At 43.3% G+C, this 26,063-nt stretch overlaps 1 protein-coding gene across 7 annotated transcripts in view; it reads right to left on the reverse strand.

The window, feature by feature from the left end:
* The window catches only part of sipa1l2a (signal-induced proliferation-associated 1like 2, genome duplicate a), an 82,030-nt gene that overhangs the window by 6,481 nt on the left and 49,486 nt on the right, over positions 1-26,063 (reverse strand). For 5 of the 7 annotated variants that reach the window (XM_085428626.1, XM_085428621.1, XM_085428624.1 and 2 more), the window contains 8 exons: positions 22,434-22,708; positions 16,836-17,087; positions 13,912-14,058; positions 12,295-12,398; positions 12,031-12,119; positions 10,495-10,868; positions 6,206-6,475; positions 2,822-2,960 (listed from right to left, as the gene is read on the reverse strand). In XM_085428626.1, the coding sequence (XP_085284752.1) occupies positions 2,822-2,960; positions 6,206-6,475; positions 10,495-10,868; positions 12,031-12,119; positions 12,295-12,398; positions 13,912-14,058; positions 16,836-17,087; positions 22,434-22,708 (1,650 nt within the window). The remainder of the gene's footprint in view (positions 1-2,821; positions 2,961-6,205; positions 6,476-10,494; positions 10,869-12,030; positions 12,120-12,294; positions 12,399-13,911; positions 14,059-16,835; positions 17,088-22,433; positions 22,709-26,063) is intronic. The other 2 variants (XM_085428628.1, XM_085428627.1) reach the window with 2 other exon arrangements.

The raw sequence follows: 26,063 nt of genomic DNA on the forward strand, positions 1-26,063 counted from the left end.
GGAGAACGTCTGGAAGACGGGGAATAACAGGGCTGGAGGAGGTGGTGACAGAAGCCACTGCACTGTGGCAACAAGTAGTCGCTGAGTTTAATGCTAAAGCAGAGTGCAGGTTTCACAAAGCGAGACGGAAAGGAAAAAAACATGAGGAGGCAGTCGAGAAGTCTTTAAGATGGTGAGGAGGATACAGACAACTGGGTGAACTAACCACAGTGTCGTATACATGTGTGAGACTGACATCTGGACAATTACAAGGATAATTGTGGGTAATTTAACTTAAACAAAAAAGCAAGTATAAAACAATATTCTGTCTTGTGTTTGTCTGCACATCTGAAGTTTGCCTGCCTTCCAGTATTTTGGTATAATAGTGCAATTAGAGAGCTCATATAGCAGAGACAAGCAGGGGCCAAATCAGAACGATGCATGCTGTGATCAAAGAGAGCATGAGGTCAGAATAAACAATTATAAAAGCTGTTAGGGCTTGAAAAGTAGCATCACCCTGAGGGGATGTCTTTTGGAGAGAGAATTACATGGGATATCACTGCAAAGACACCACTGTGTTACAGCTGGCCACAGTTTTGACAGAGCATCTCCTCTTTAAACCCAGAAAACCACAAAGCCAGATCCCATCCGTTATGTTGCTGTTCAGCTAACATAAATGCAGCAGCAGTGACATCAAAAGTAGCCACAAATGATATGCGGAGCATTTGGCCAGATGGGTAAACGTCTCCCCTTGCTTCCCAGCTGTAATCTACACTAGACTAGTAAACCCGCAAAGCCAACACCCAGCCATCTCCATTTCAAAGACAAATCCCACGGTGAGAATTTAACAAACATCTTGTCTGTCTTTAAAGTGAGAAATATATACAGGAATTCAAAGCAATGCACATCTACTGCCTCTAAAGACCACCTCAGAGGCTTTAGCTTGACAAGGTTGTCTCTTATTGCAAGTTTTCCCACCCAACTTTACAAGATTAGACTCCCGAGGCTCTCGCTCATCAAAACAACTTTAAAACAGGATTTGCTGATCCTATATAAAGCATAAGAGCGCAGATTTAGAGCACCCATAAATGGAGTCACGGCAAATGAAAGCAATTCCAATTGGGCTTAATGTTTTTCTTTATAAAGCAATCTATTTAGTACATCAAAACAAGCTCTCTGAACACATCCTGGCACTGGTTAACTGTACCTGCTGTGCACATTTGGAGAAAATACTGTATTAATAAAACCTGCAAGATTATTGACTATTATAGTATGCCTAAATCCACCTCAGCTGGCAACAGTCTCAGCCTGCTTCGGGGCTGTACGGGCTTTGAATTCTTTTGTAGAGCAGCAACACTCTTATCAGTCAAAGCAGCAGTGGCACATCCACCTAGATTTTCCTGATTTTCCCGACTTTTTTTTTTTTTTTTCCCTTCGCTGCCCGCACCAAACAAAGACCCAATGACGTGCCACTCGGGAGGATGTGTTGGACAACCACCTTTTCAGATCGTTCTTCTTTCTTTCCCACAGGAGGTTCAAAAGAGGAACACTGTGGGCAAATAAGCTGTGAACGGCCTTTCCTTTACGTCAGCCACACAATGGTCTGCCTGTCCATAGAAGGTCGTCCCAGCGGACACTGTGGCTGGCAAGGAAAATCTGTCTGCACCTGCTCAGCCACACAAAGAAAGGCCACGGGCGAGTACCGGAAATGACACATGCGTTAACCTTTACTATAGAATCTGTTTCATTAACTGACAAATCATCAGTTCAGACTGTTTTATATAAGAATTAGAAATAAACCAACCGTGTTTCCAGCACCATATAATTACTGTGATTTGATGACTTTATGTGCCAGCTGATGACTGAAAACACAGTGAAGCTGCTCCCAGAAAAGAACAGTATGTGTTTATTGGGAACATATGTGTATATGCTTTGGAGTGCCTGGCCCCGTGCCCTCCCAGATTGTTGCTCCGCGCACTACATTATCACACCGAATCTGACAGGAGAGTGTGACAGCAGAGGTCCTGTTGCTCGGTGAATCTGACAATCAGTACACCTTTGTACTGGCTACTTTCTTTATTCGTGGGAAGCAAAGTTACATCAATATTATGTGTATCCAAACAAGCTCAACACGCATGCTTTCATTTGAGACAGGTGCTGACGCTGCCTAGTTGTCTTGCAAGCGCCAGATTTTGTAAACCATAAGCTCGATGGTTGGAGGCAAGACAAACGAATCAGTGGACTGCTGCTTCGTGTTAGGGACGAGGCCTGTCTGTGACAGAGGACATGCCCGTCTTCTCCGGGGAACTGAAGTGCATTTGTATTAGAATTGAGCAGCATCCAAGAATAACCCATTTGTACATCTCCAGAGTCCCTTCCTGGTAGATAATGGATGGGGGGGATGGTGCAGGGAACTCGAGATGCAATTAATAGAGACTGCAGGACCCAGAAACATCAAACATCGATGTGCTCTCTGGAACTTCCTGCCTTTAATCCATGACATCCCGACTGAGTAAACTCAGCCCCTTGTTAGAAATTAAATTAACCAAACACTGTGCCAGTCAGTGGTGACTGAAAGGGTCCTGTGTCCAGAGAGAGAGTGAGAGGGAGGAATCCTATCAGCAGTGCCAGCATATGTTTGTCCTGCTTTCACTGGATTCCCAGCAAGAGATTTTCAGGTCTGGTTCTGCACTGGATTTATTCAAAAGGAGGAAGTCTGAGGTTTTTGTAGATACATCGTGTCAGTATAATAACAGAATTGTGAAGTGACATTTATTTGCATATTACACAGGACATCATAATAATGATAAATTAGAGGTTAGGGTTTCATTAATGCCCTCACCTTGCGACTCCTGTCTTCTCCTGGCGGGCTGTCGGGCAGCATCATTTTAACGTATTCCTCTTTCGAGAGTCTCTGCAGAGATTTTCCATCCCGCTCAGTGGCCTGGAGCCGGCATGCGGCCTCTTGTGCGTACAACTGCCTGTAGATGACACAGAGGGCAAAGAAGAGCATGGCTCATCACTAGGGTCACACAAAATACATCCCAAGGGGGGCAGCCTTGGAGCCATCACAGCTTGGGTTCAGAGGTAATCCCAGCTACTTAGAGAACAGGGACAGGGATCCGTCTTATCATGCCAACATCAGGCGCTTCCCTGCTCCATGCTAGTCAGGTGAATGCAGGATAACGGGGATGGAAAAGGACCAAGGGAGGGAACTTATTTCCAAATTTTACCCTGTTCCACATCACTGTGCCAAAACCATGATTACACAGGCTGCAAATAAAATCCAGCCAAGCACTGTGAGAGGTAGAAGGGAAAACAAGGGTTTGGGACAGAAATGACTTCCAGAAACAAGCGGAAAGCACCAACTAAAGGAGTGTTCACAACAACAACAACAGAGGGAGACATGAGAGCTGTTAGACAGGGCTGGAGAAGGACCCACAAGAGGTGACATGTTTTGTTAGCAGTGTGGTTGTCAGCAGGGTTTTTTCTGAGAACATTTAAATGATTCTGAGGGTGTGGAGAGTTTACGGGAGAGGTTACAGGGCACGGAAGATGTGCCCGACCAGGCTGGTGAAGTCATGTGGCTGTGAGACCTCTGCTTTAAGTGAGCAGCCTGAGCTTGACACACTGAGTGCTGTTGGCAGGCTGTTAGGTGGCCGCAGGGAGATTCGCTAGATGGTTAGACGATGGGACAGCCTAGTTATGACGGCTACCTCCAGACACTGTTGCTGAGAGCCGCACTGTATTAAGCTTTTGGCAACACGGAGAACAGTTCCTAAATATATGTACCGTGTTTGCTCTATTGTGTTTGGCAGAAAAACAAGTGCAGTTAACTGAATTTTGTACACTCGTTGTTTGATGCCAAAAACTGCAGCAAAAAGTCCTCTGTTTTCCCACTCTACCTTGACCTGTCCATTTTCGCCTGAAGTAATTGAGCCATAATTATGAGAAAACTGGAACAACATTAAAGCCCTCATCTTTGGAGTTAAATATTACTCTGCTGTGCACTGGCATCTGTTAAATGCCTACAGTATATAATTAACTTCTCAAGGGGCAGTGAAAAAGAAAGAATGTACGTTTTCATCCACCTGTTTTTAATACAAAGTCTGAGAGCTTGTGAAAAAGACGATAAAATTATTTTAGACTTAGTCCAGTTAGAAACAGCAGAGAGATCCAAAAGAGAAGTATAAGTGTTAATAGCTGTTTGATGCTTAATATTGTGATGCCTTCTTTCGTTTCTCCTATCATGGACAAGCCATAGATGCAGTGGTGCACAAGATTCTTTGTTTTTCTTTTGGGCTAAAGACTCTTAACAGTGGAGAAAAATTTTAAGGACCCCACACATAATGTAACCAGCCATCCAACCATTCAATTCATTGTCTGTCATGCCAATGTGAGGTTGTCATGGGGTACACAGGGTACACAACCTGGGCAGGGCGCTAGTCTGTCGCTCCGCTAACAGAGAGAATGACAATTTTTACACCTACAGCTATTTAAGAGTTTGCTCTGGATTTGAACGCAGGGCCTCATTCTTGATGTGAGGTGACGCTGCTAACCGCCACACCACCATGCCTTCCAGTATCTGGACTGACTCAAATATTTCTCCACGCTCATAGGTTAGCTGGCTAATATGCCGAGCTAAAATGTAGCAGAAATGGTTCACAGCACTCATAGAGAAGCAAATAGTTTAATCGCAGATAGAAAAGTGTTTCTATTGGCCTTCAGATAATGTGAGGTGGAGTCATAGCTATAATATGCATGTATAAAGCTGGGAATACTCTGTCCCAGACGAAACATAACCAAAGGGAAGCAATTGTGATGATAGCTTTGGTTGTGGTTATTAAAATTAAACTTCTAATAGAGATTTAAGCAGAGAGACTGAGAAGATATTAGATGGACAGTACACAGCAGTATGAATCTGTAGTGGAAATGTCACAGTCACTCATGCACAGCTGGTTGCTGTCCACTTTGAGCATGGTCCACAAGGCAGAACCAGCACTTGACACCGGAGGAGTGGGGGTACAAAGAGGGCGGGGCAGTGTGCGGGGTAAGCAGGCGGTGTCAGATCAGGACCACAGGGTTCACTCTTAACTGTGTACCTTGAACGCTCAGACAGCATTGTGAGAAGGAAGGTTAACAAGCTTTCCGCTCCTCTGAAACAAGAAGCAGAAGCAAGAAAGAAAGAGCCCACGGTTAGAAGCACCGTTACACATCCAGCCTCACACACAGCATTAGAACAAATGAGAAAACTTTTTAGAATTGGGGGGAAAGAGAAACTTCATTATGTTAGGACAATATCTGTGAGTAATATTAGGCCATTTATCACGAGGCGCTGTTATGTAAGATGAAATAAAACGGTAGGAATATATAAACAAACAATGGGGTGGGTAAACTGAATTACGGAGCTTTTTCATAAGTCGGCAGAAGATGACTTCAGTGCATGCGATCAATCACACAACCGTAAGTAGCAAATTTCACAGCCTAAATGAAATTACTTGGGAGCTGGAGCACGGGGTTCCTTCCAGGGCAAAATCTCACACTCTCTCTTGCAAAACACGCCCCGCTCGCAAACATCCTCCAAATCAGTGCACACAGACAGACACACACACACAGCTACACTCACACCGTAAAAGCTGTTTCGCTTTCACCATCAATGGCTCTGTTCTCTACAGCAAAACCATTTAATCACCCGACAGATACAGTCAGTCATCACTGCTCACACAGACTGAGGATTGCATACATTCCTCTTCTGTGCGATACAGGCTATTGTGCAGATGGGCGTCCTCAGACTACATGTGCGACTGCGTGCGTGTTCCTGTGTGTGTCTTGATGCTTGGCTCCCAGCAGAGATGGTCGAGCCTGGCGATCCACAGGGACGCGGCTTCACGGGAGCGATCATAAACCGTAAGTGACATGTGCCAAGTGTATTATGTCCGCAGCTTCACTGAGCTTATTTATTTTGTGGCTGTCTGCTTCAATCAAGGCCACTCTGTGTAGGCTGATCGTGGCGTTGGGTTTGAGGTGGAGATGCAGCAGTAAGACGGAGAAAAATGTGCTGACAAGAGCGCGATTAAAGGGTGTTTTATTTAAATGTGCCTACTAGCTAGTGATAAAATCGCTGTGAAGCACGTGAGCTGAAACCTCTTTGTTTTTGTAGTTTTTTTGCACATTTGCTGATGTTCTCACACATGCTCTTCTTGCTTTCACCCTCACATACACTCACCCACACTCTGAAATGTTGGGAGGTTCCTCAGTGCTGTGGGCGGCATCATCATCATCATCATCATCAGTCGCCTTCGCGCCCACTGTGAATTTGCAACTGGACTGTGTGCGTGCCTGTCCACAAGCCTCTGAGCCGGGCCCAAGCCCGGACCCCTGTACCAGCTCTGGCCCTGAGCTGCTGGTCTGGGGGATGGTGTACACCTTGGAGGAGTCAGCAGACATACAGTATCTGGCACCACGGGCCAGGGGACTGCCAGAGTGGTGTGAGCCACTGATCAAACAGCAGAAAGAAAAAAAGAAACAGAAAACAAAAAAAAAGGCATAACATAACTCAAAAGTGACCACAAAATGAATGAATTTAAAAACAGAGAAACAAAAAGAGGCAAAATCATAACAAAAACATAAACAAGCATTAGCAATAGAAATGGTGCTAGAAACATGTCAGACGTAAAGAAACGACCTATTAGGATGACTTCTTTAAACGGAAAATGGTTTATGAATGGTCTCCATGCTGCCGGGGTCGCTACGCTTTTCCTTATTCTCTGTCATTTGTATCCTGTTACAAGGGTGAACACATGTAGGCTCAAACTGTGTTTCTGTGGGGCAACAGAGAAAGGAAGGAAGACTTTGGCTTTTACAGAGGGAGGAGTTCAAACAGCTCAGACAGAGGATCAATTTAAAAGGCACTAAGGCCCGATATAAGATAAGTACTGATTATGAATATTTTGAATCATGTGAATCACGCAAAGATACTTGCGTAGTTTCCTAAAAAATATGGAGCTGTTCATGAGGGCAATAAGCCCCCTTTTAATCTAAAAACATCAAATTGCCCTTCAACCTACACTGGAAGAGGATTCGGCTGCAGTTTGTCATGTGAATATTCCCCCTGAACTTTGTCCTTTCAGTATTTAGTCAAATATCAACTGACAAAACACATTAAAGGGTCAGTGCACTCAAATCACATGGAGGCATTTTCTGCTTATTTACAATGCTGTGCCTTAGGCTGATTTACAGGCTTACTTACGAGCAAACACAAAATAAAATAACTGCATGCCACGAGGAAAATACTATTATTTTTGTTAACTGGGGAAGGTGACCCTTGAAGTTATGATCAAAAGGTCAAATACACACAGCTGTACAGCATTCATCTCGACTGAATGGTGTTTTTATATCACTTTACTTTATGTGATTCCTCGAATGTGTAAATGCTTTGCCTCTATCCACATAATAAGCAAGATGATAAAGGATGGCGATGTCACACTCTGCAGTGATGTGAAAATGAGCCATGCATCAGGTAATGAACGCTGCCTTGCTTTGCTTTCTTTGCTCCTTTATCTTCCATTGGCCTTTCACATTTAAGCACTCCCCCTCTCCATACACAGTCTCACATCTGCTACAGCGTCCTTCATTATTTCCATAATTAATATGAAAGTGAATCGTTTGTGTGTGTGTCTGTTTTTTTTGTTTTTGCCTAATTAGGATTCATCTATTAGCTGCAGAGATGGACCTCAGATTTAGGTCCATAAAAGACGTTAGGGTTTTGCTACTCAAACATTCTTCTAAAACACCCTAAAGACATGAGAGCTCGCTTTGGCTGGAGGCACAACACACTGCTTTTCCATATTCATGCCCATCTGTGCCACACCCTGCAAATGTGCTCCTGCTGCTTCACTGTTTGCTCAGATGACACTCGGGTGTCAAAGACCATTACATAAAAGGTGGGAAGCATCAGAGCAGTCAAGGTGATGGCATGGGCTCTTTTCTCATTTCTGAGTGATATCCTGGCACTAGAGCTGGGCGATATGAGATTTTTTCATATCACGATATGTTTTTTTCATTTCAGGCGATAACGATATCTATCACGATATAAGCCAAATAACTATATTTGTAAGATTTAAATGTGCCGTTGCTCACAAGTAAAATGTGAAATAATCAGCAGCTTGTTTTTATTTAAATATTTATTTCCCATAATAAGTTCAACAGGGTCGATGTACTTAAGGAACATGAGACTTTTTCAGATAAATAAAGGCAAATATTGCAAACTACACAAAAGGCAGCCGCTAAAGCGTTTAAGTTTCAAAATAGAACAAACGAAACAAACTAAATTGTCAATTCCACTTAGAAACAAAATATTAATTCTAAAAATAAATCTTAGTTTGTTTTACAGAAGATCAGACAAAACTGACTAACTTTTGTCAATATCAAATAAACTGAGAACTAAAAGGAAATTCTCAATCTCTCCTTGTTGTATAGCTGAGCTTTTCAAACAGTTTTAACAGTTACTTTAGTCTGACAAAAGCCGAATGACGAATTAGCGCTTCCAGTCAGAGACTGAGGCTACGTCCACACGTACACGGGTATTTTTGAAAACGGAGATTTTCCGTTTTCGTTTTAAAAAATAATCCCGTCCACACATAAAGGCAGAAATGAAGGAAAACGCTGCTATGAACATGCCAAAGCAGCAGGTGGCGCTAGATTCCTAACCGTGCAGAAATGTTGGCCAATCAGAAGTCTAGAAGCCTCGGTGGGAAAAAGTAAACAAAGCTGGGGCATAGAAGCAGAACCGAGTCGTATGTGTGGACGGACAGTAACTGTGTGTATATGTAAGCATTTAAACACTGCAGAGAGTAGAATTAACAGTAACAGTATTGTAGGAATCCATTTCACCGAAACAATAACGTGGCGCACAGTGTGACGCATGCACCAGTTTATTGTATTTCCAGACTTGCTTTCGGCACATTTACAGTGCACGCTACTCTGTTTTTTGTCAGACTTGAAATAGCTGAAATACCTTCACACTACGGAACTTCTATGGCTCTTCCGTTCGACAATTTCTCCGGCATTGGTACCATCATCTGTTTTCTCTTCGGTCACGCTCGGTTGATTTTTCTAGTCGGCACACTCATTTCCTCCATTACGTGCTGGCTCCATTACGCGCTGGCTGTTTCCCAAACAAACACACGTGCGGCTTGGCACTTGTGCTGTACGTAACAAGTCACGCGACGTGACGCTGCGGCTGTGATTGGTTCGGCTCTGCGCTACTTAATTTGGATTGGCTGACCTTTTTTTTTTTTTTTTTTTTTTTTTTTTTGAGGACAAGAGCGGCGAGGTCTATCGCGATAGCTTAATTTCTCTATCGAGTAAAAGTTATATCGCGATACATATCGTTATCGTTCTATCGCCCAGCTCTACCTGGCACGGTTACTTCTTCATACCCCCAAACAGGTCAATGATCTCAACAGACTGGGGGACCATAATCCTATATGACATCAACAAATGGTCACCTGTGCTGCTTCATACAGACAGACTGAGTGGCTTCAGGGCCGACCTTCAATGACACCATTTCTCTTTCCCAGATGGTCCCAGGTCAGGTAAGGAGGACTTAAAGGATAGTGTGATGAGCCTCCTGATGTTGCCTCGGCCTGACAGCAACACCAACCAGGAGCTTTCAGCACAACTGGATGATCCAGACTGTGTGTCAGCAGAGAGGGGGCACGGCTGGGTGAAAAGGTCAGCTAACAGCCAGAAACCTTCCTTTTGTGCACGTGTTTGTCTCTGCATGTGTTCAACAGATAGTGGGCCTGAAAACATCTACGTGGTGGAATATAGTGGATTTTGCCGAGAGCCATTTAAAAAAAGGGGGTGTTTGAAAGTTCACAAAGGCAAATCAATGACCCCAAAAGATGGAACTAAGCCACACCAGGAAAAACTATTTGACCACAGCAAAGAAAAACAGAGTGCTGTAATTGACTGTAAACCTTTTACCCCTTGAAAGCCTACTAGGAGCTTCTGGACTGAGAGGTTTTAGGTCATATTTCAGGCCTGCTTATAGAACAAAATGACTGTTTGCATCAGGAGTTACTGAGGGTAGTCTCTGCTTATGTAGCTACTATTGGGAAAACCCAGAAACTACTCTAATGGTCATAAAACCACATCTTTATTGGTATGCACGGCGGTGTGAAAAGGTCATCAAATGTCGTCTTTATGGGGGAAAGCGTTAAAGCCTGCTAGGAAGGTGTTCATGCTCCAGAACAACTTCAGCGCTGCGGAGCATGAATCCTTGAAGTCTATCAGACGCTCTGTGTTTTTCATGATGGATTTAGAAAGCACATTTTAAGACAAGCATCCAAAAATCTCACTTAAGTGCTAAATTTGTTTGAGATCTAATAACAGTTAAGGCAAGGTTCAGCGCTGCATACTCAACAACTTCCATTTAAAGTTATCCTTTAATTTGTAACTCACTCAGCCAAAGTCAATTGTTTTGTACAAACGAGGACAAAAATGCTGTACCTGGAGTGGGACGAGATCTCGCTCAGGTCCCCGATACTGCCCTCTGTCACATGGCTAGACAAAATGGCAGAAGCATAGCCCTGCGGTAGGTACATTTTCCCATGATCCTCTTCCGACGCTCCATCCTCGTGGTGCTCCGACACCCACGGGTGTCCCTGCTCCCCGACTCTTCCCTGCAGCAACACTCGGGCCCCGGGGGCCACGCAGGGATTAGTGTCTATGCCGCTGTCAGTGGATGCGCCTTTGATGTACGTGAGGCCGAGCATCTCGGGGTCCATCAGGTCCCCAGAGCCAAAGTGCTTATCGTCACTGTTGCTGGAGGCGTTGCTTGAAAGAGTGTTGCTACTTGAGTGGCTTGAGTTTTTATCACCCGCCTGGCACAGAGAGGGAGAGAGCGAGAGGGGTGAAGGAGAAAGAAACACAGTAAATCAAACAAGGTCAAACAGCAGCTGCAAATAATTCTTACGGATGCTTTAACATTCTTGCCCTACCAGGCAAGGAGGGGGTTTACCCATCAGGCTTCCTCACACGGTCATGTGTCCCTGACTGAGGCAACAGCTTGTTTTCTTGAGGCCCATTACACTGTCAAGTAGTTGACAGTAATATGTAGGCAGGAATAAAAACAGACTATGCTGAATGTCACATACTTTGCGTGCAAACTCTGAAATTGTGATACTTATTTGAGGAATCCAGATGATCATAAGCTTTGTTTTTTTAGCTCTTTTATCCCTCAAGCTCAAATACATTTAAGGTCACACCAACTTATTCCAATGTGCATCATCAGTTTCAAACCATGGGGATCAACAGCTACGCCTTATTTTAGAACGTAAGCCATGAATTGCAAAGGTTTGTTCTGCGATGTCACCTTTACTATGATTTACTGCTAAATTATTGATGCGGTTTTAGTCACAGCATAGAAAAAACAGTTGAAAAAGCAGGCTCAGTACATTAGAGATGTACAGTGCCAAGAAAATGGTTAAATTTTTTATCCACTTCCAACAGTGGTGGAAAACACCAAAACATGTTGTTTAGGTGCATTAGCCGGCCTCCAGCATCTGAGGAGAAAGAAAAAAGGAAGGCAGTGCTGGGCAAAATAACCATAAATCAGAGGGAGTGGGGAGAATATAGAGAAAGGAGAAACGAGGGGCTAAAACACTTAATATATTCAACCTTCAAGGAAAAGGTGTCCTAGAAACGCATGAAACAACCTGAAACAGTGATGAGATGAGATTTCCTTTAGCATGCTGATGAAGGGAAAGCGATAACTGCAAAGAGCGTCTAGAGGGGACAACATGAACATCTGCCCCAATTGAACTGATTGCAGCAAAGCCCAGAAACAAGGGCAATCTGAGCTCAGCCTGAAACAGTTGTGGGATATAGCAGGTCTTACACAGACTCTAATGCCAGCACAGCACACTTCAAGGCTGAATCAGACCAAGTATACGAAGACCTTCCCAAAAGTCGCAAATAGACTTCCAAACTATATTCAAGTCACCTGGTCGGCTTCAATAAAGTGAAAGTGGATCAGACATTTACCCTGGACAGCTTGTTGGGCGAGTCCTTTCCTCCTTCTCTTTGCTTCAGAGGGTTCAGGATCTTGGTGGAGGGGATGTGCCATTTGGCCTCTGTGGAGCCAGAAGTTACTGTTACTATAGAAGCAGATGGCATGATTCACAGACTGTATGTAAAAGATGGCAGCAAGATATGTGGACAACAGTTTGTGAGATTTGCTTTGGTTTCAGGATTGTTACACTCTTGCTATACAGACATGCATGTTAACAATGACTACTTCAGACTAACCTGCAGACCTAGTCCTCTCCAGGGTGGGCTCTCTCTCTCTGTGGATCTCTCCATCCCCTCCCTGGATGTCCCCTACCCGCTCATGCAGGATAGGGGAGGGACACCTGATGGGGGGAGAAAAAAAAGAAAAAGGAGAAAAAGAGGGCAGGAGGGGGAAAATGGGCCATAAATTCGTTTTTCTATAGAGTGTGCTCTCTATTCAATTAAGAGAAAGGCTTCAATAGATTCACCACAGATGTACAGCAATTAGCTCAACATCATTTAAGGTCAAAACACTTGAGCTCATAATAGAATAAAGAAGCTGCCAGACAACGCTGACAAAAGACCTTTTTTCATTGGACTCAGCTTGCCGAGTGCTTTTTACCTCTTGACAAAAGGGTAAGAGCAGCAATTTTTTTTCAATGCGCGTCTTAGTTAAACCTTTTAGAGCTAATAAAGTTTACAGCAGATGAACAGAGGCCGCATTGTCTCCTGATCTCCGACAAAGCCCGGCAGATCAGTCGACATGTCTGCCGTTCTGCATCGGGGCAGCTCTGACAGGGCGCAGTGGTCCTCGGGTGTTCAATGCACATCTGAGGCCTCTGACAGAAAAGGCAGCAGTGGGGAGCTAAGCCTGTTGTCATGGTCTGTAACCACTTACAGACAGATGTCGGTCTCTCATGGATTCTGCTCATGTACAAGAATCAGCCTGACAGATGTTACGCCTGCGCAGTCTACAGTCTGGGCTGCTCCGTGACATCGTTATATAATTGACGAAATGATAAAGACCAACATGTTGAAAAGAACATTGTAAAAAAAAAATAAAATTGAGTAAAATAAGTGAACTGGAAAATTTGATGACAAGAAAGAATTTGTTGTGGCAATAATTAAGTTGACAGATGATACAAAGCCAAATACTCTGACTCTGAATAATTTCTCTCTTTTGATTATTCATTAAACCCTTTAAATTAAATCGTTCTCCAAAATTCTGTCATAGTTTGTTAGATCGCCACGTCAGTCAGTCAGTCAGATTCCTTAAAAATGATTTCCAATTACATTTAAGTGCCACCCATTCTTTAATTTACTGAATAGCATGAGAAGTACGTGCCCAAAGTAAGAAAAACACTTCACTTAGGTGGGATTTTCAACAGCCTTTAACCGCATGCTTCAAATTAAAAAGTGCCCATTTACATTCGAGGTAGCTTTTCTGTTCGTCTTTGAAAGACATCTTGAAAGTAAAGCTTTGAGATGACTTCACGGAAGCTATAATAATGCATGTTAAATAAAACTCATCTTCCATCTTCTCTCCATTATGTTCTGGATGTGGTATTAGACCATGACAGGCGTAATTTTATTGTTTTGTTAGATTACTTCCTAGAAGAAAGAGAAAAAAAAAAAAAAAAAAAAAAAAAAAAAAAAAGCATGACGACTGGCCAAAAGTGCACTGATGATTTGGTCATTTCATGTGGAAAAATTGCTGTCATTTTGCAAAATTGCAAGTTCTCAGAAATAGTGCTGGGACTGATTGGAGCTGCATTCATTACTGTAAAACCGCATAATCCTGGAGGGACTACTTAAAGGTTATTTCCAAAAAACTAAAAAAAAAAAAAAAAAATTGACACTGCTGTGGTCCTGTACCCATCATATCCAGGCTGCTGGGACCATGTGCTGCTGCCACAGGGCCCTGGATCACTGGAGGACGACTGGTTGCTGGGGGAACTGCGGTAGTGCTGGTCTCCCTTGTTACATGAGGTGACCTGGGGATTCTCCATATCCTGCACAGTTCTGCAGAAAAAAAGAGGGACAACAGACAGGAGTGGTTAAAAATGATTACAGATAGCCCATAATATATATACAGTTGTAGTTCTAATACCAACAGCTTATTTGTTTATAAAGTGCAGATAATATCCTAAAATTGCACTTTAAAACAACAAAAATAAAAAGTCCACAATGTATAGGGACATAAATAGAGGGGGGTATTATCAAATGATTGTTAAATGATCATCATCAAATTATCATTTGGAAGGACTGAATCTTAAGGGCATCATTAAAGGCTTTCAAAAAAAAAAAAAAGAAGAAGAAAGAAAACTCAATGTGAGATAATCAAAGGAGCTTGCAAAGAAAAGCGTCTGGACTTCAAGAAGTCCAGACGCTTTTCTTTGCAAGCTCCTTTGACTACGATGACCTGGATGACTGAGAACCTTCACAGACAATGTGAGATAATGTTAGAGGAGGTAAAGGTGTCTCATTTTCAAAGGCAGAGAAAGAGGTTAATTATGGCATTAACCTCATTCAGCAATCCAGATGATGATTCTCTGTGCGATTCCTCATGCTTAGCTTATTACTGAAGTTTAGTCCTTTCACCTAGTTTGACCATCACAGCCTCTGAGCTAATACCTTGAGATAAGATGCTTTGCTTGCTTTTGTCTAGCCAGGAAAAACTTGTGGACGATACAGTGAAAAATACACACTGAATGTGACTTATGTCTGCTGCCTTCCCTTTAACCAGCACGCCAAATGAGGTAAGATGAGCGGACGGAAATAAGACTGCAATAACACAGGCAGTATGGCTTTCACATTAAAGCGTAAGCCAAGTCTTGTCAGTTAGCCTATACTCCTTATATCTGCTTCTTTTGTCCTTATACATTAGTTTGGAACCAGGTCTGAAATGACTAAATCTTTATTAAATGCAAAGCCAAGAGAGATTGTCACCTGGATCAGGTATTCAAAGATTGGAAATTTGCAGATAAGCGACTGAAAATGATCCGGTAGAGCTCTGATTCAAAAATGCAAGTATAAACATTCACAAGGCGACCCAAATTAAACATCAACACTTTCTGCTTCCTTGTTCGGTTTCCTTTTTTCCCCTCCACAGGGAAATAAACTGTCAGTATCTCAGTTGTGCCACACATCATCAAACACTCTGGCCGGATCGCTGTTTTCTCTCCGGCTGTGTTAGTCAAGTGTCAAGCTAAGTCCAGGCACTTCAATTTGAGACAGAAGCGGCTGCTTTTCGTTCTCCTTTTTTCTTCTTCTCCTCATGTTAAGGAAAAAAAAAAAATTTTGAGGGGAGCGATCAGAGGGTTGGTCTCATTTGGCTGTGAAGCAGTCGTCATATTTTATGGTTGCAAGTCTAAATCCAGCTATACGTGTGATGAAATGGCGCTTTATCCGAGCTATAAAGATTCTCGCGCGGCCTTGCGAGACAAATGGGTCCATGCCCCCTCAAAGCCTCGTGAGATGAGTAATTTAGTGAGACCACCTGTCGGGCTCCATTTTTGTTCATTTAAATTTAACGGGAAGGTTAGTGATTTGGTTTTTGTTCAGACCTCAATCAGAGTATGTGGATTTTTAAAAAAGGTGCTTTTTAAAAATAAAATTAGTTGAGCAGCACAAACAAATGTCCGGCTAACTCATTCTGATTTATTCCTACAGATCCTGCGACTTTATGACACAGTCTCGTCTTCCTCCCTTCCCCTCCTCCTTCTCTACTCCCACTCCCTCTGGGGCGCTTCATATCGCGGTCTAGGGAAGAGCACTCTCTTTGTTTCTGCAGTAATTGGATGAGATGAGCGGAGCTGTGTCAGTGTCCCCATCACCTCCTCCTCAGCAGGGTGCAGGAAAAGGGAGGGAGTGGGGGAGTTGGAGAGTGAGAGAAAGGAGGAGGGGAGTGAGAACGGAGAGCTCCGACTGCTAGGGACTCCAGGCAGAGAAGGCGGCCATTATCCCAGTATAGTCAAAACAGGCAATACTGGACGGGCGGGTGGGTGGCGGGGAGTCAGTGTGACACACTGGAAAGGTTATTGTGACTGTAGGGGTTTCATTAGAGTGAACAAATCACTGCTTTACATGGCTCAATGGAGATGTCCAAAAGAGACAGAGCCGAGGACGGGAACAAAGTCTGAGCGCAGCCTTATCATCCAAAGGGAGATGAAAGCGGAGCCGTGAATTCATTTAACTAAAATGCGCCATTTATATGTATGCAAATAACCGAGCACAATAACAGCTCAGTGTAACTGCAGCTCTTTTCTAAATAAGAAAGGCTGAGAGTTCAAAGATTTCATCTGAAAGGACGCCGTCTTTACACTGTCGTGTTTGATGACGAGCCTCCGTTTCTGAAAAACCTTGAGCAGAAAGTTTGTGTGTTAAAAAAAAAAATTAAAAAATGTCTCACAGGATCATTTCTTAATTTGTTTAGTTAATGTTTTTTTTCCTTTGCCTTTTTGCACAACTGTGACATTATGTAAATTTGTCCTGGCATGTGTGCAATGCTTACACATGAAATATATGATAAAACCATCAGTGGATAACCACATTCATAAAGACCGAGTGGAGAAGCTATTTTCTTTCAGCGTGGATAACCATTTAAGCTCCTTTATTTGTATGTGACTCAATATTAAGCAGTGAACAGTGTTTTTTGTCATTGTGCTTTTGTAATGCAGCCTCTCTACCGTACAGTTATTCGATCGCCCATATTCAAGCGTTGCTTTCAACCCTTAATAAGTGCCAAATTGGGCATAGGCAAACAACCGAAGAAAACTGAAGTGGAGAATAGTGAGCACCTGGAACCATCTGGCAACTTCCTATCAAAGGAGGTGCTTCGCGGGATAGCTGCCTGGTGCTGCTGGAGGATCTGCTGACACTGCAAGCGGTCGGGGCCCTGAGTGGGCGAGCCTCGGGATAGCGCTCCAGCAGCCGTGGGCACCCGATGCCAGGTGGTATTTCTCCTGAAGGGCGTCTTGTACTCACACGGCGTACCCTCGCTGTCCACCTTGTACTCCACCATAGGTATGCGGTAGAGCTCGGAGCAGCCCCTGAGAGGAGAGGGGTGAGAGGGAACCAAGGGTCAAAGTTCATCAATGAACAGAAAATGACAGGAGATGACGTTTTAAGTTATGCGAATGATTAATTAGCAGGATTGAACCTATTAATTTGACCTATAACCTCACATCACAATATGTTAAATATTTTAATATTTTTCAGCCATGAAACTGAAAATTTCATAATAATCTGTGAAAACCAGGGTGAAGTGTTCTCACGTTGCCTCTCCAGGACCCTGCTGAAGCACAAATACTTTTATTTACCCTGAGCCAGATCTTTAGACTTATATAGTGTTTATTTCTGCACTACTGACAACAACAGACCCACAAACATGTTCACACACATTTGCAAGTGTAAGCGGAGCACTAACATCACTTAAAATAGTTTCCCACCATTTCCGATCATTTTCACAAAGCTAAAACTCTGAGCTCGCCCGTCGGCCAGTAATGGGTATTCCCCGAATTGCTACACACTGGTAGCTTTTCGGTGCACCGTCTCCATCCACTTACTGCTAACATCAGTGAAGATCTCTGGGATGGACAAGGCCTGTGATGCCATTTCATGCAACATTAATCACCGAGGCAGCGGCTTGGTGCGTATGTTTGGAAAGAAGGGGAGGGATGGGGGTTAAAAAGTGGGTCAGGGTTAAAAAGTGTGAACACTCTGCTCACTCTCCAAAGGCATATCAAGCATGACCCTAATGATTACACTTGCCAACCCCCCCCCCCCCTCCCCACCCCCTTTAAAGTCCATTTTCCAGCATCCACTGGGGAGTGGAAAGCTCTGTATACTTTTGCTGTGGTCATAAATGTATACATAGAAGGGTTTGAGGAGGGTGCACTGAAGGAAGGAGGGGGGAGTAGTAATCCTTCTCAGAAGGACCCTTTCATCAGTCTGGGCCATGGGTGGCTGGGCTGTTTACACCAGACTTCCCACTGGAGCTGCGGGTGTTATAAGATATAACTAGAAGATCATCCTTTGCTTCTTCCTCCGTGTCCTCTCACATCTGGTTGATGTCACCGCCAGCTGGCCTCATTCATGATGAAGAACTACATCCTGCACATCTTACGGTGTACATACTTAATTGTTTTCACAATATGCATGCTGCATGCATCACTGGTTTGGTATATAGGACAGTGAGAGTATTGAGCACAAGTGAAGCTGTTGTATGCGTAAAAAAGCTTAGAGATGAGAACATTACCTCTTTACACTCAATTAGCTCGCCGAGGTCTTTCAATTATTGTTCCAGACACAAAAAAAGACCCAAAAAATAAAAAAAGACTGCTGGTCAATTGTTTTTCAACATGGTTGGCACTAGCTTGATTAACTGTGTGTGTATATGTCTGTGTGTGTGACAGAGAGAGAGCACATGTGTGTGGTCATAATAGGTTGCCACACATCATTACTCTACAAAGAAAAGAGCTATCCCCCAGCTAACAGCTTGTCAACAGTGAAGGTCTCAGCTTTATTCTCTTGCTGTGCTTTTTGCTCCAGAATGACCAAGAAGTGACAAAGTGATTTGCCCATATGATCCAAATAATCTCCATCAGCAGTACAACTGCAGACTTAATGGGAACAGCCTTCATATTCATGTATAAGGAATGTACCTCTTGTATAAAGGCGACCCGAGACTGAGTGTATAAATCATAAGGAAACGGCAGGAAACTGGTGTTTGGTCAACAGTTAGAAAACTTTACCTGGAAGCTGGTGTTGCAGGAGAAGCTGTCGGACATGTCCAGCCAGGCATGAGCAGAGGAGGAAGCGAGTGACTGGTGAGAAAAATAACCGTCTTTTTCCTCTGATTCCAAAAAGAACTGCTGCGCCTCTCTCCCAGTTTAATGTGAGTGGCTATAAATTATGCCACAATGGCCTACATAAGCTTAGAGAAAACTACACAACTGGAGACAATGCACAACTAAAAATAAATTTGTTAGTGGGTGATTGGTGGAGAACATTCAGCTCCTTCAGCCATTCGGCTCTTAACGAATCACAATAGATCAGTGTCACAACAGGACCTTAGACCTGAGTCAGAGAGCTGTCAGTCCAATGACAGGGCCAGCAAGTGAGGGGGACATGCTAATCCATTCCCACAGTCATAGTCCTTGTCACGGCAAAGAGTCACAGAGGTCGTGACCTCCACCAGTGCTGTGCAGACTGTTGTCAAAGGGTTCATTAAACGAGGTGTGCTGAAGACTTAAAGATGAAAAAAAAAACAGACTGATCTTTGCAGAACCCCCCCCCCCCCCAACCCCCCCGCCCCAGCTCCTATGAAGAATGCAAGGGGATTAAGTAGGACAATTTGTGATGCAGTTTCTAGTTTCTTTGGGTTTAGTGGTGCTCCATCTTGGGTGGGTGCTGGCATGGGAAGTGAGAAATCCAGCTTTGCTTCAGTCCATATGAAAATCCACAATGACAAGTCTGATGGCACTACAAAGGAAAGGTCACAAGTGGCCATCTGAATGTCATCGTCAACACTGTGACACAGGCTGAAGACACCATTTCAAAAGTAAATCTTTGCAATTAAAACCTAAAACGACAATATGATATTAAAAAAAGAGAAACAAAAAGCCGGGACTCAGCCGGAATAAATTTCAGGGGAAAAAAATCCTTACTGGCCACGTAGCAGTTGATGTTCTGCTTCTATTTGTATGTCTTGTAATGAACATACATTTTAGTCCATATTGTACTGATCCTTCTGTTTATCCTTACATCTCTGATGACCGCATACCAAAACATACAATCTCTACCATGTTCTGTACATCGCATTCCTGTTTCAAAGAGCTAATCTTTTTCATCTTTTTCTCATTAGTTTTGATCCAAAGCTAACATGCTGAACTTGTTTAAGGCTTTTCAGAGTGATGATGGAAAAGCCTCTGGTACTGTGCTGAGCTATAACCACATCCTGCCCCCCAGTGTAAATAAATACAGTACTAGGTAAGGCTAATATTAGAGACATCTCACAGCTTCAGGCAGAGCAGGGTAAATCCATTTAGGGCATAAACAGCTTTAGGAGGTTTGCCACAAAACAATGCTACACTGTATAAATGATTCCTTGTTGCAATCTAATGTGACATAATCTTAGCAACAAGATGACAACATCACTCCTCGCCGAATCACAAAAATAGGAAGCCTAAACAATATTGGAGCGATTTAAAAAGAATAAAGAGGAAGCTCCTTCCAGCCACCGCATGTACTTATGAAAACATTTTTCCTTGTCATGGTAGCAGCGTGGAGCCAGGGTACATTGTTTGAAGGTCATGAGACTCTTGTCCATTGTTGCTAGATTAGTCCTCATCTCTCTGGCCACGGGGGACTGACTGGGGCCTTCGGGCCCCCTGCTGAATTCCTTTCCTTTGAGATAATGCCAGAGAAACTGGAGCACTTATTGTTGACTGCAACACTTTAGCAACTCCAAGACGCAGCAGCGAAAAGTGTTGAGGGCCCTCGAGATTCTTCACCTGACCTCTCACCTCTTGATTTGTTGGGAGTCTTGGGAGAATATTCAGAGGAGCTTAGATGGAGGCGTTTGGTACTCATGGGGGCGGCGTTGAGGAACTGTGTTTCAGTGGGGACGGGGAAGGCTCAGCAGCACTGACCAGTTTGCCGTTCTGCTGCTACTAATGCTCACTAATCTGCCAGATGCCTCTATTAGCAAATGCGATATATGGGTCACACTCTGTTCATAACGCGTCACAACACATATTATACACATTTAGTATGACGTAATCACTGCACAAGCTTCTGTTCATTTATGTTTATTTCTAACCCCATTTCTTATTGGCTGTCCAGGCTCCCATTAAACAGTCACTTCAGTGGTTTCAGCTAAACCAAGCCAGAAGTCTTCACCTGGCACAGATGCCACACCAAAAGCTCTCTCTATCTCCATCCTGTAAATACTGCTCTGATAAGCTGGACACATTTGTGGAGACAAAACCAGTTTCGGAGGATGTTCCGTTTTATCTGCTTCTTCCGTCCCCGGACCGCGACGATGATTGCATCGTCGTGTATCATCACAGATCGTGGCGAGAGGCTTAGACGCCGGTTCTGCCAGAGAGGCTGCTCTGTCGGCTTCACAGACAACACACGTTAGCTCGCCATCTGGGGGAGCAAAAATGTTGCTCCTCTGTTGCCAGACCGGAAAGCAAAAGTTAACTACTATGCATGTTTTATATTTTGATGCACACATACACACAGCTGTTTAATCATATATTCATTCAGAACATTAAGCAAGGCTTGTCATTATCATTATTTACCAAAACACTCACCCATCAGGGATTTATCAAGATATTCACCAATCGCCACTTTACTTCATGCGTTTAGAAAGCACACAAATACAGTCAAAGAATGAAAATACACAGTGGTTCATTAACTGCTGTTATCTATGTGTTATTACCTTTAACGATTAGCTGGTATATTAGCATTACCTGTAGCAACACAAACAGAAAAATGGGTTTGTATTGAAATATTCTTTCTGCACATTGTCAAGCCATTCTGTCGTGGCTGTCTGTGACAAAGTGGAACCAGCATTTTCCTGGTACATAAATCTGTCAGCCTGAAGCCGAAGAAAAACAAAGATGTCGAAAATGTGAGTGTGAAGGAGTGTAGGATACGATTTCACAGTGCTGTCTGTCTCGCACAGACAAAACAAGCAGATGTGCTTTCAGAACAAGCATTTTACACAGACCTTCGTCTCTTCCCATCACGCACACACAAAGGAAAAAAAAATCATTTGAAACACGCTCCCTCATTTATTTCAAGGGCGGTGGACTCTCTACGTGGGAGTGTGTCCCTAAAAAAAGGCACACACTCCCATCCTAATTGCTGAACAGAACGTTGAGCGAGGTTAGAGAAAAGCCATCTACAAATGTGAGCTGTCAAACAAAGGCAGCGAGAGTTGAGCCATTAATCAAAAGCCTCTTCTCATTATCATTAGTGGGAAATGCTGACTGTCCGTGTCTGCGGCTCCGCAGGCCTGCTGAAGATTTCTCTCGCAACAAAGAAAGACTATCTCCAGAGAAATCAGTGGAGGACGACATCATCTCCGGTGCAACACAAACAGTATGTAAGCATTTCTTTATGCTAATCGCCTCAAACACGAGAGCAAATGTCAAGCTAATTTACACCACCTGCCAGGAAAAAAGAAGTAAACCAAACTACTTTTCTGTTATGGCTTCATTAATTTTGGGGGGAGCACCTGCTTCTGTCTCGCTAACCGCAGGAAACAACAGGAAACAACAACAGGAAATCTGCATTTGATTTTAAGTCATTTTGGCTTAATTGCTGTAACAAAAGTGTTTGCACCGAGGTGAAAATGAGACGACCAAAGAGTGAGGGTTTACCTTCGGGGAGTGCCATCTTCATAAGGTTGAATTATAACCACTTTGACGGTGACTGAGGTGCGCAGCAGGTCAATCATCTGCTCGTGAGTGAGGGTAGCAACGGCCACCTTGCAGATCTCCACCAGTCGGCTGCCCTGTCTCAGTCCTGCCTTCCAGGCGAAACCAAAGGGCTCCACGTCGGCTACGATGCCCTCGAAATTGACGTGGAAGCCGAGCTGGCCGAGGCCATTCCGACGAAGTGTCATCTCCGTGGTTTCGCACCCTCTGGTGGCGATCTGGAAGCAGAATGAAAACGGCCGTTTTTATAATCTACGATAAAAGGCAGGTGAATTTGTATTTCACGGCACAGATCCTGAGCTTTAAAAACCGAAGGACTTAATAGATACTTTAGCTGGAAACAGAATGCAATACACATGACAGTGAGGAGATGAGACAGAGAGAAAAATGAATGATCTTAATATTCTTTAATAAGAGCCTTCAAAGCTAACAGAGTATATTCCAACAGCGAATGGTTTGCATCATTTGTAAGATGTGTGTGGGTTTTATTACATTACCAAAGCAGAAGCAGAAGTCCTTAGGCAGCAAGCCTCCAGCATGTTTGTTTGGCTAATTCAAAGAACCTTTCAAACTTGAAGTTAATAAGAGGCTACATCGCACGGCTAACCGTCTTGCCAAAGAGCCGCACACAAATACACACCTGTCTCTGTGGACAGTAACTACAGTAGCTCTTTTCTTCATGCTGCACGGGGAACGCAGATCTAATTGGCCCCTGAGACACGGACATGTCCACAGAGCCGAGTCTATTAGGTAAAGTCAGTGTCAAGGGAGAAGTTTGGAGCGTAATATTTATATACAAATACATAATCTGCATCAACTGGCAGTTAATTAAAGCACTCCCCCCCCCCCCCCCCCCCCCCCCCCCACACCCAGCATGAAAAGATGACTCACTTCACCCTCTCTCGCCATTGTGCAGACTGCTGCCAGAGACGTGACACTTTCCCTAAGGATTCTTGGTGGACAGTCTCTGCTTGTCCAGTTGTGCTCTTGGATGAAAATGAAAGTTGGGTCTTGTCCAATTATGTGCTTACATGCAAATTAAGCTGCTCGCTTTGCTCAGTGGCGGCTTGGCATCATCCTTCGCTTTAATGCAACTCCAGTTCAGTAAAAGTTCAGGCAACCTACTTGCTTCAATGGTTTTATTTCAGCACAACACAAACACAGCAAAGTAAGTGGAGTAGTGGAGCACCTATTTGCACACTGATGACATAAAATGACTGACTACATTATAGCTACACTGCGAGAACACATTAGGACTACACGGTTTATGACAATGAATGGGGAATAAAACCTCACGCTACATCCAACGAGCTTTAATCACCCATTGGATTAGTCTCGGTTCAGTTGTGGGTGACTGCCTCCATTTGCTTCAGAGTGGCAACTAGCTTCAGGGACACATTAACACAGACTATGGATTGTCAACACTCCACACCAGATTCTCACGTCAGCAGAACCCCATTATGAACCATCATGCAATAACTGTCCTCTTAATAGGATACAACTGTAAAATTTCAGCAAAGGAGCCCATCCAGTAATTATACACAAACACAGTCCCTGCTTTATGTGCTAATAAATAAGAAGCCAAAGATACTTCGGGTTCAAAATCTAGAGAAAAGACGCCAAAAACTTAGCAATCATTTTAAATTTCCAAAAAGAACTGGAAATATGAAACATAAAAGTTCTCCGGGGTAAAGTCTGGACTAAATGGTTTGTGTATGAAGGCTTCTGCGTTTGGGACCATGAATCAAACACCCCTTTTTCAGAAATCCATTAGGCCTAAATAATAGCTTTCTAAATGCTTTCATTAGAGCCCTTTATTCAGTCCAACCACCAAATTAATCTGCTCAGGTTCTCCTACGAGCTGCTCAGATTCATAACGCTTGACTCTAAGAGTGCATCCATCATCTCACAGGAGGTATTTGTGGCCTATGAAGATACTTGGATGAGAAAAGGGACATAAAGTCAACATGTGTGCACGTCCTGCTGGCCAAACCAATAACAGACTAATAACCGGCCATAAAAACTACAACAAACATTATCAGCCTCAAATCTGTTGTAACTACTGTTGCCAAACAGTGTTACTGGCACTGTTCCTCAGTGATAGGTCTGACAGTCGGACACTGCTCTGACACTGATGGCACCGTCTGCATGTTTCTCAGACATGACAAAACCTTGTCATTCTACTGGAAGTGCGGACTGGTAAATCTGTGGCCGCTTTATACTTCAGGAATCGGCATCAACGTCATGTAGCTTCTTGTGGGATTCTGAATATTTTAGCTTAACGGAGCTCAGCAGCACTGTGGGACTGCAGGAGGTTATCAAAGCTTTTACTTGTCTGTAACAACATGTATGACCTCAAAATGGTGCTAATGAGCACTAATTAAGAAGCTCTTTTATTGATCAACATGCTGCTTCTCTCTGTTATATGTGCCAGTAAAATTGCTTGTTGCTTTTTGGATTGTTGTTTGAATAAAGAAATAATCATAAACGCTACCATGGCATTTTACTACTGACAGCATAAATGATAAGGAATCAGAAAATTGTTTGCAAATACAATTACAAGTGTTTAAAATGTCATCATATATCAAATAGAAAAGCAATATAATTGCAAGGTTTGGAGTTAGGAGAATGATTAAAAACTTATAACTAATTTAATACATATTTAATCTAGATAAACACAATATAGTATTATAAAACTATTCCAAATTATTTAGTTCCAAAACATGCAAAACAAAACCCAACCAGACAAAAGAAAGTGGCATATGTGGCACCCGAGCAAAGAGAACATGCATCGTAAAAACTGAACATGCGGCCAACCAGCTCCGCAACCCGGAGAGCAGGACGCTATCACAAAGCTTTTAGTTGCGCTCTCACACTGGGCTCCTCTGTGTGTTACAGTTGGCAATCTGTTCACATTACATCACAGGTCGGGCAGCCTGTAAATCCCACCAATGAAATTTGATTCGAGTCAACCTCCAGGACATTTGGGAAAATGCAGACACCTTTGGGAACAAGTATGCCTGGTCAGCTTATACCCAAATAAATGTGCCTACAGCTTGCTGCTCCATTGCCTGTATCACAACACAAACAGCGATCCGTACTAACTTTATAATACTTTATAAAACTGGGCTGTGGAATATTAATCAGGAATTCCTTGGAGAAGTGGACAGAAAATGTGAGGGGAAATTAGCATAGCAAATGAGGAAGTGATGTCCTTTGGCTAATCACGAATGCTAATATATCCCGCTCTGTCCTTCCTTAAGATGAGTGTGTGTAGACGCTGAATGACATCCGTGTCCTTTAAAGAGTAATTATGGGAAAGACTTCTTCAGGTTCTGGTGTGGCTGTTTTTTTTTTTTTGGTAAGGATATGCAGAATCTTTGTGCTCAGGTGCACATTTATTCATTCTCATTCAGAAGCTCTTCTGAGAGTCTCAAGAGGTGATAATAAAAATTATCCGAGCCTCCTTTAATCCTCAGAAGAATCTGATCCTCATTCAGGTTTTTAGCAGGAAATTGGTTGTTACTTGTTGGCTGAACAACTGATTCGCTGGCTAGGGTCTGCTGCAAATTT

This window comes from Rhamphochromis longiceps, linkage group LG13 (genome assembly GCF_057381845.1).
Source record: "Rhamphochromis longiceps isolate RC_006_pf linkage group LG13, R_longiceps_female_GT1.1, whole genome shotgun sequence".
Lineage (NCBI taxonomy): Eukaryota > Metazoa > Chordata > Actinopteri > Cichliformes > Cichlidae > Rhamphochromis > Rhamphochromis longiceps.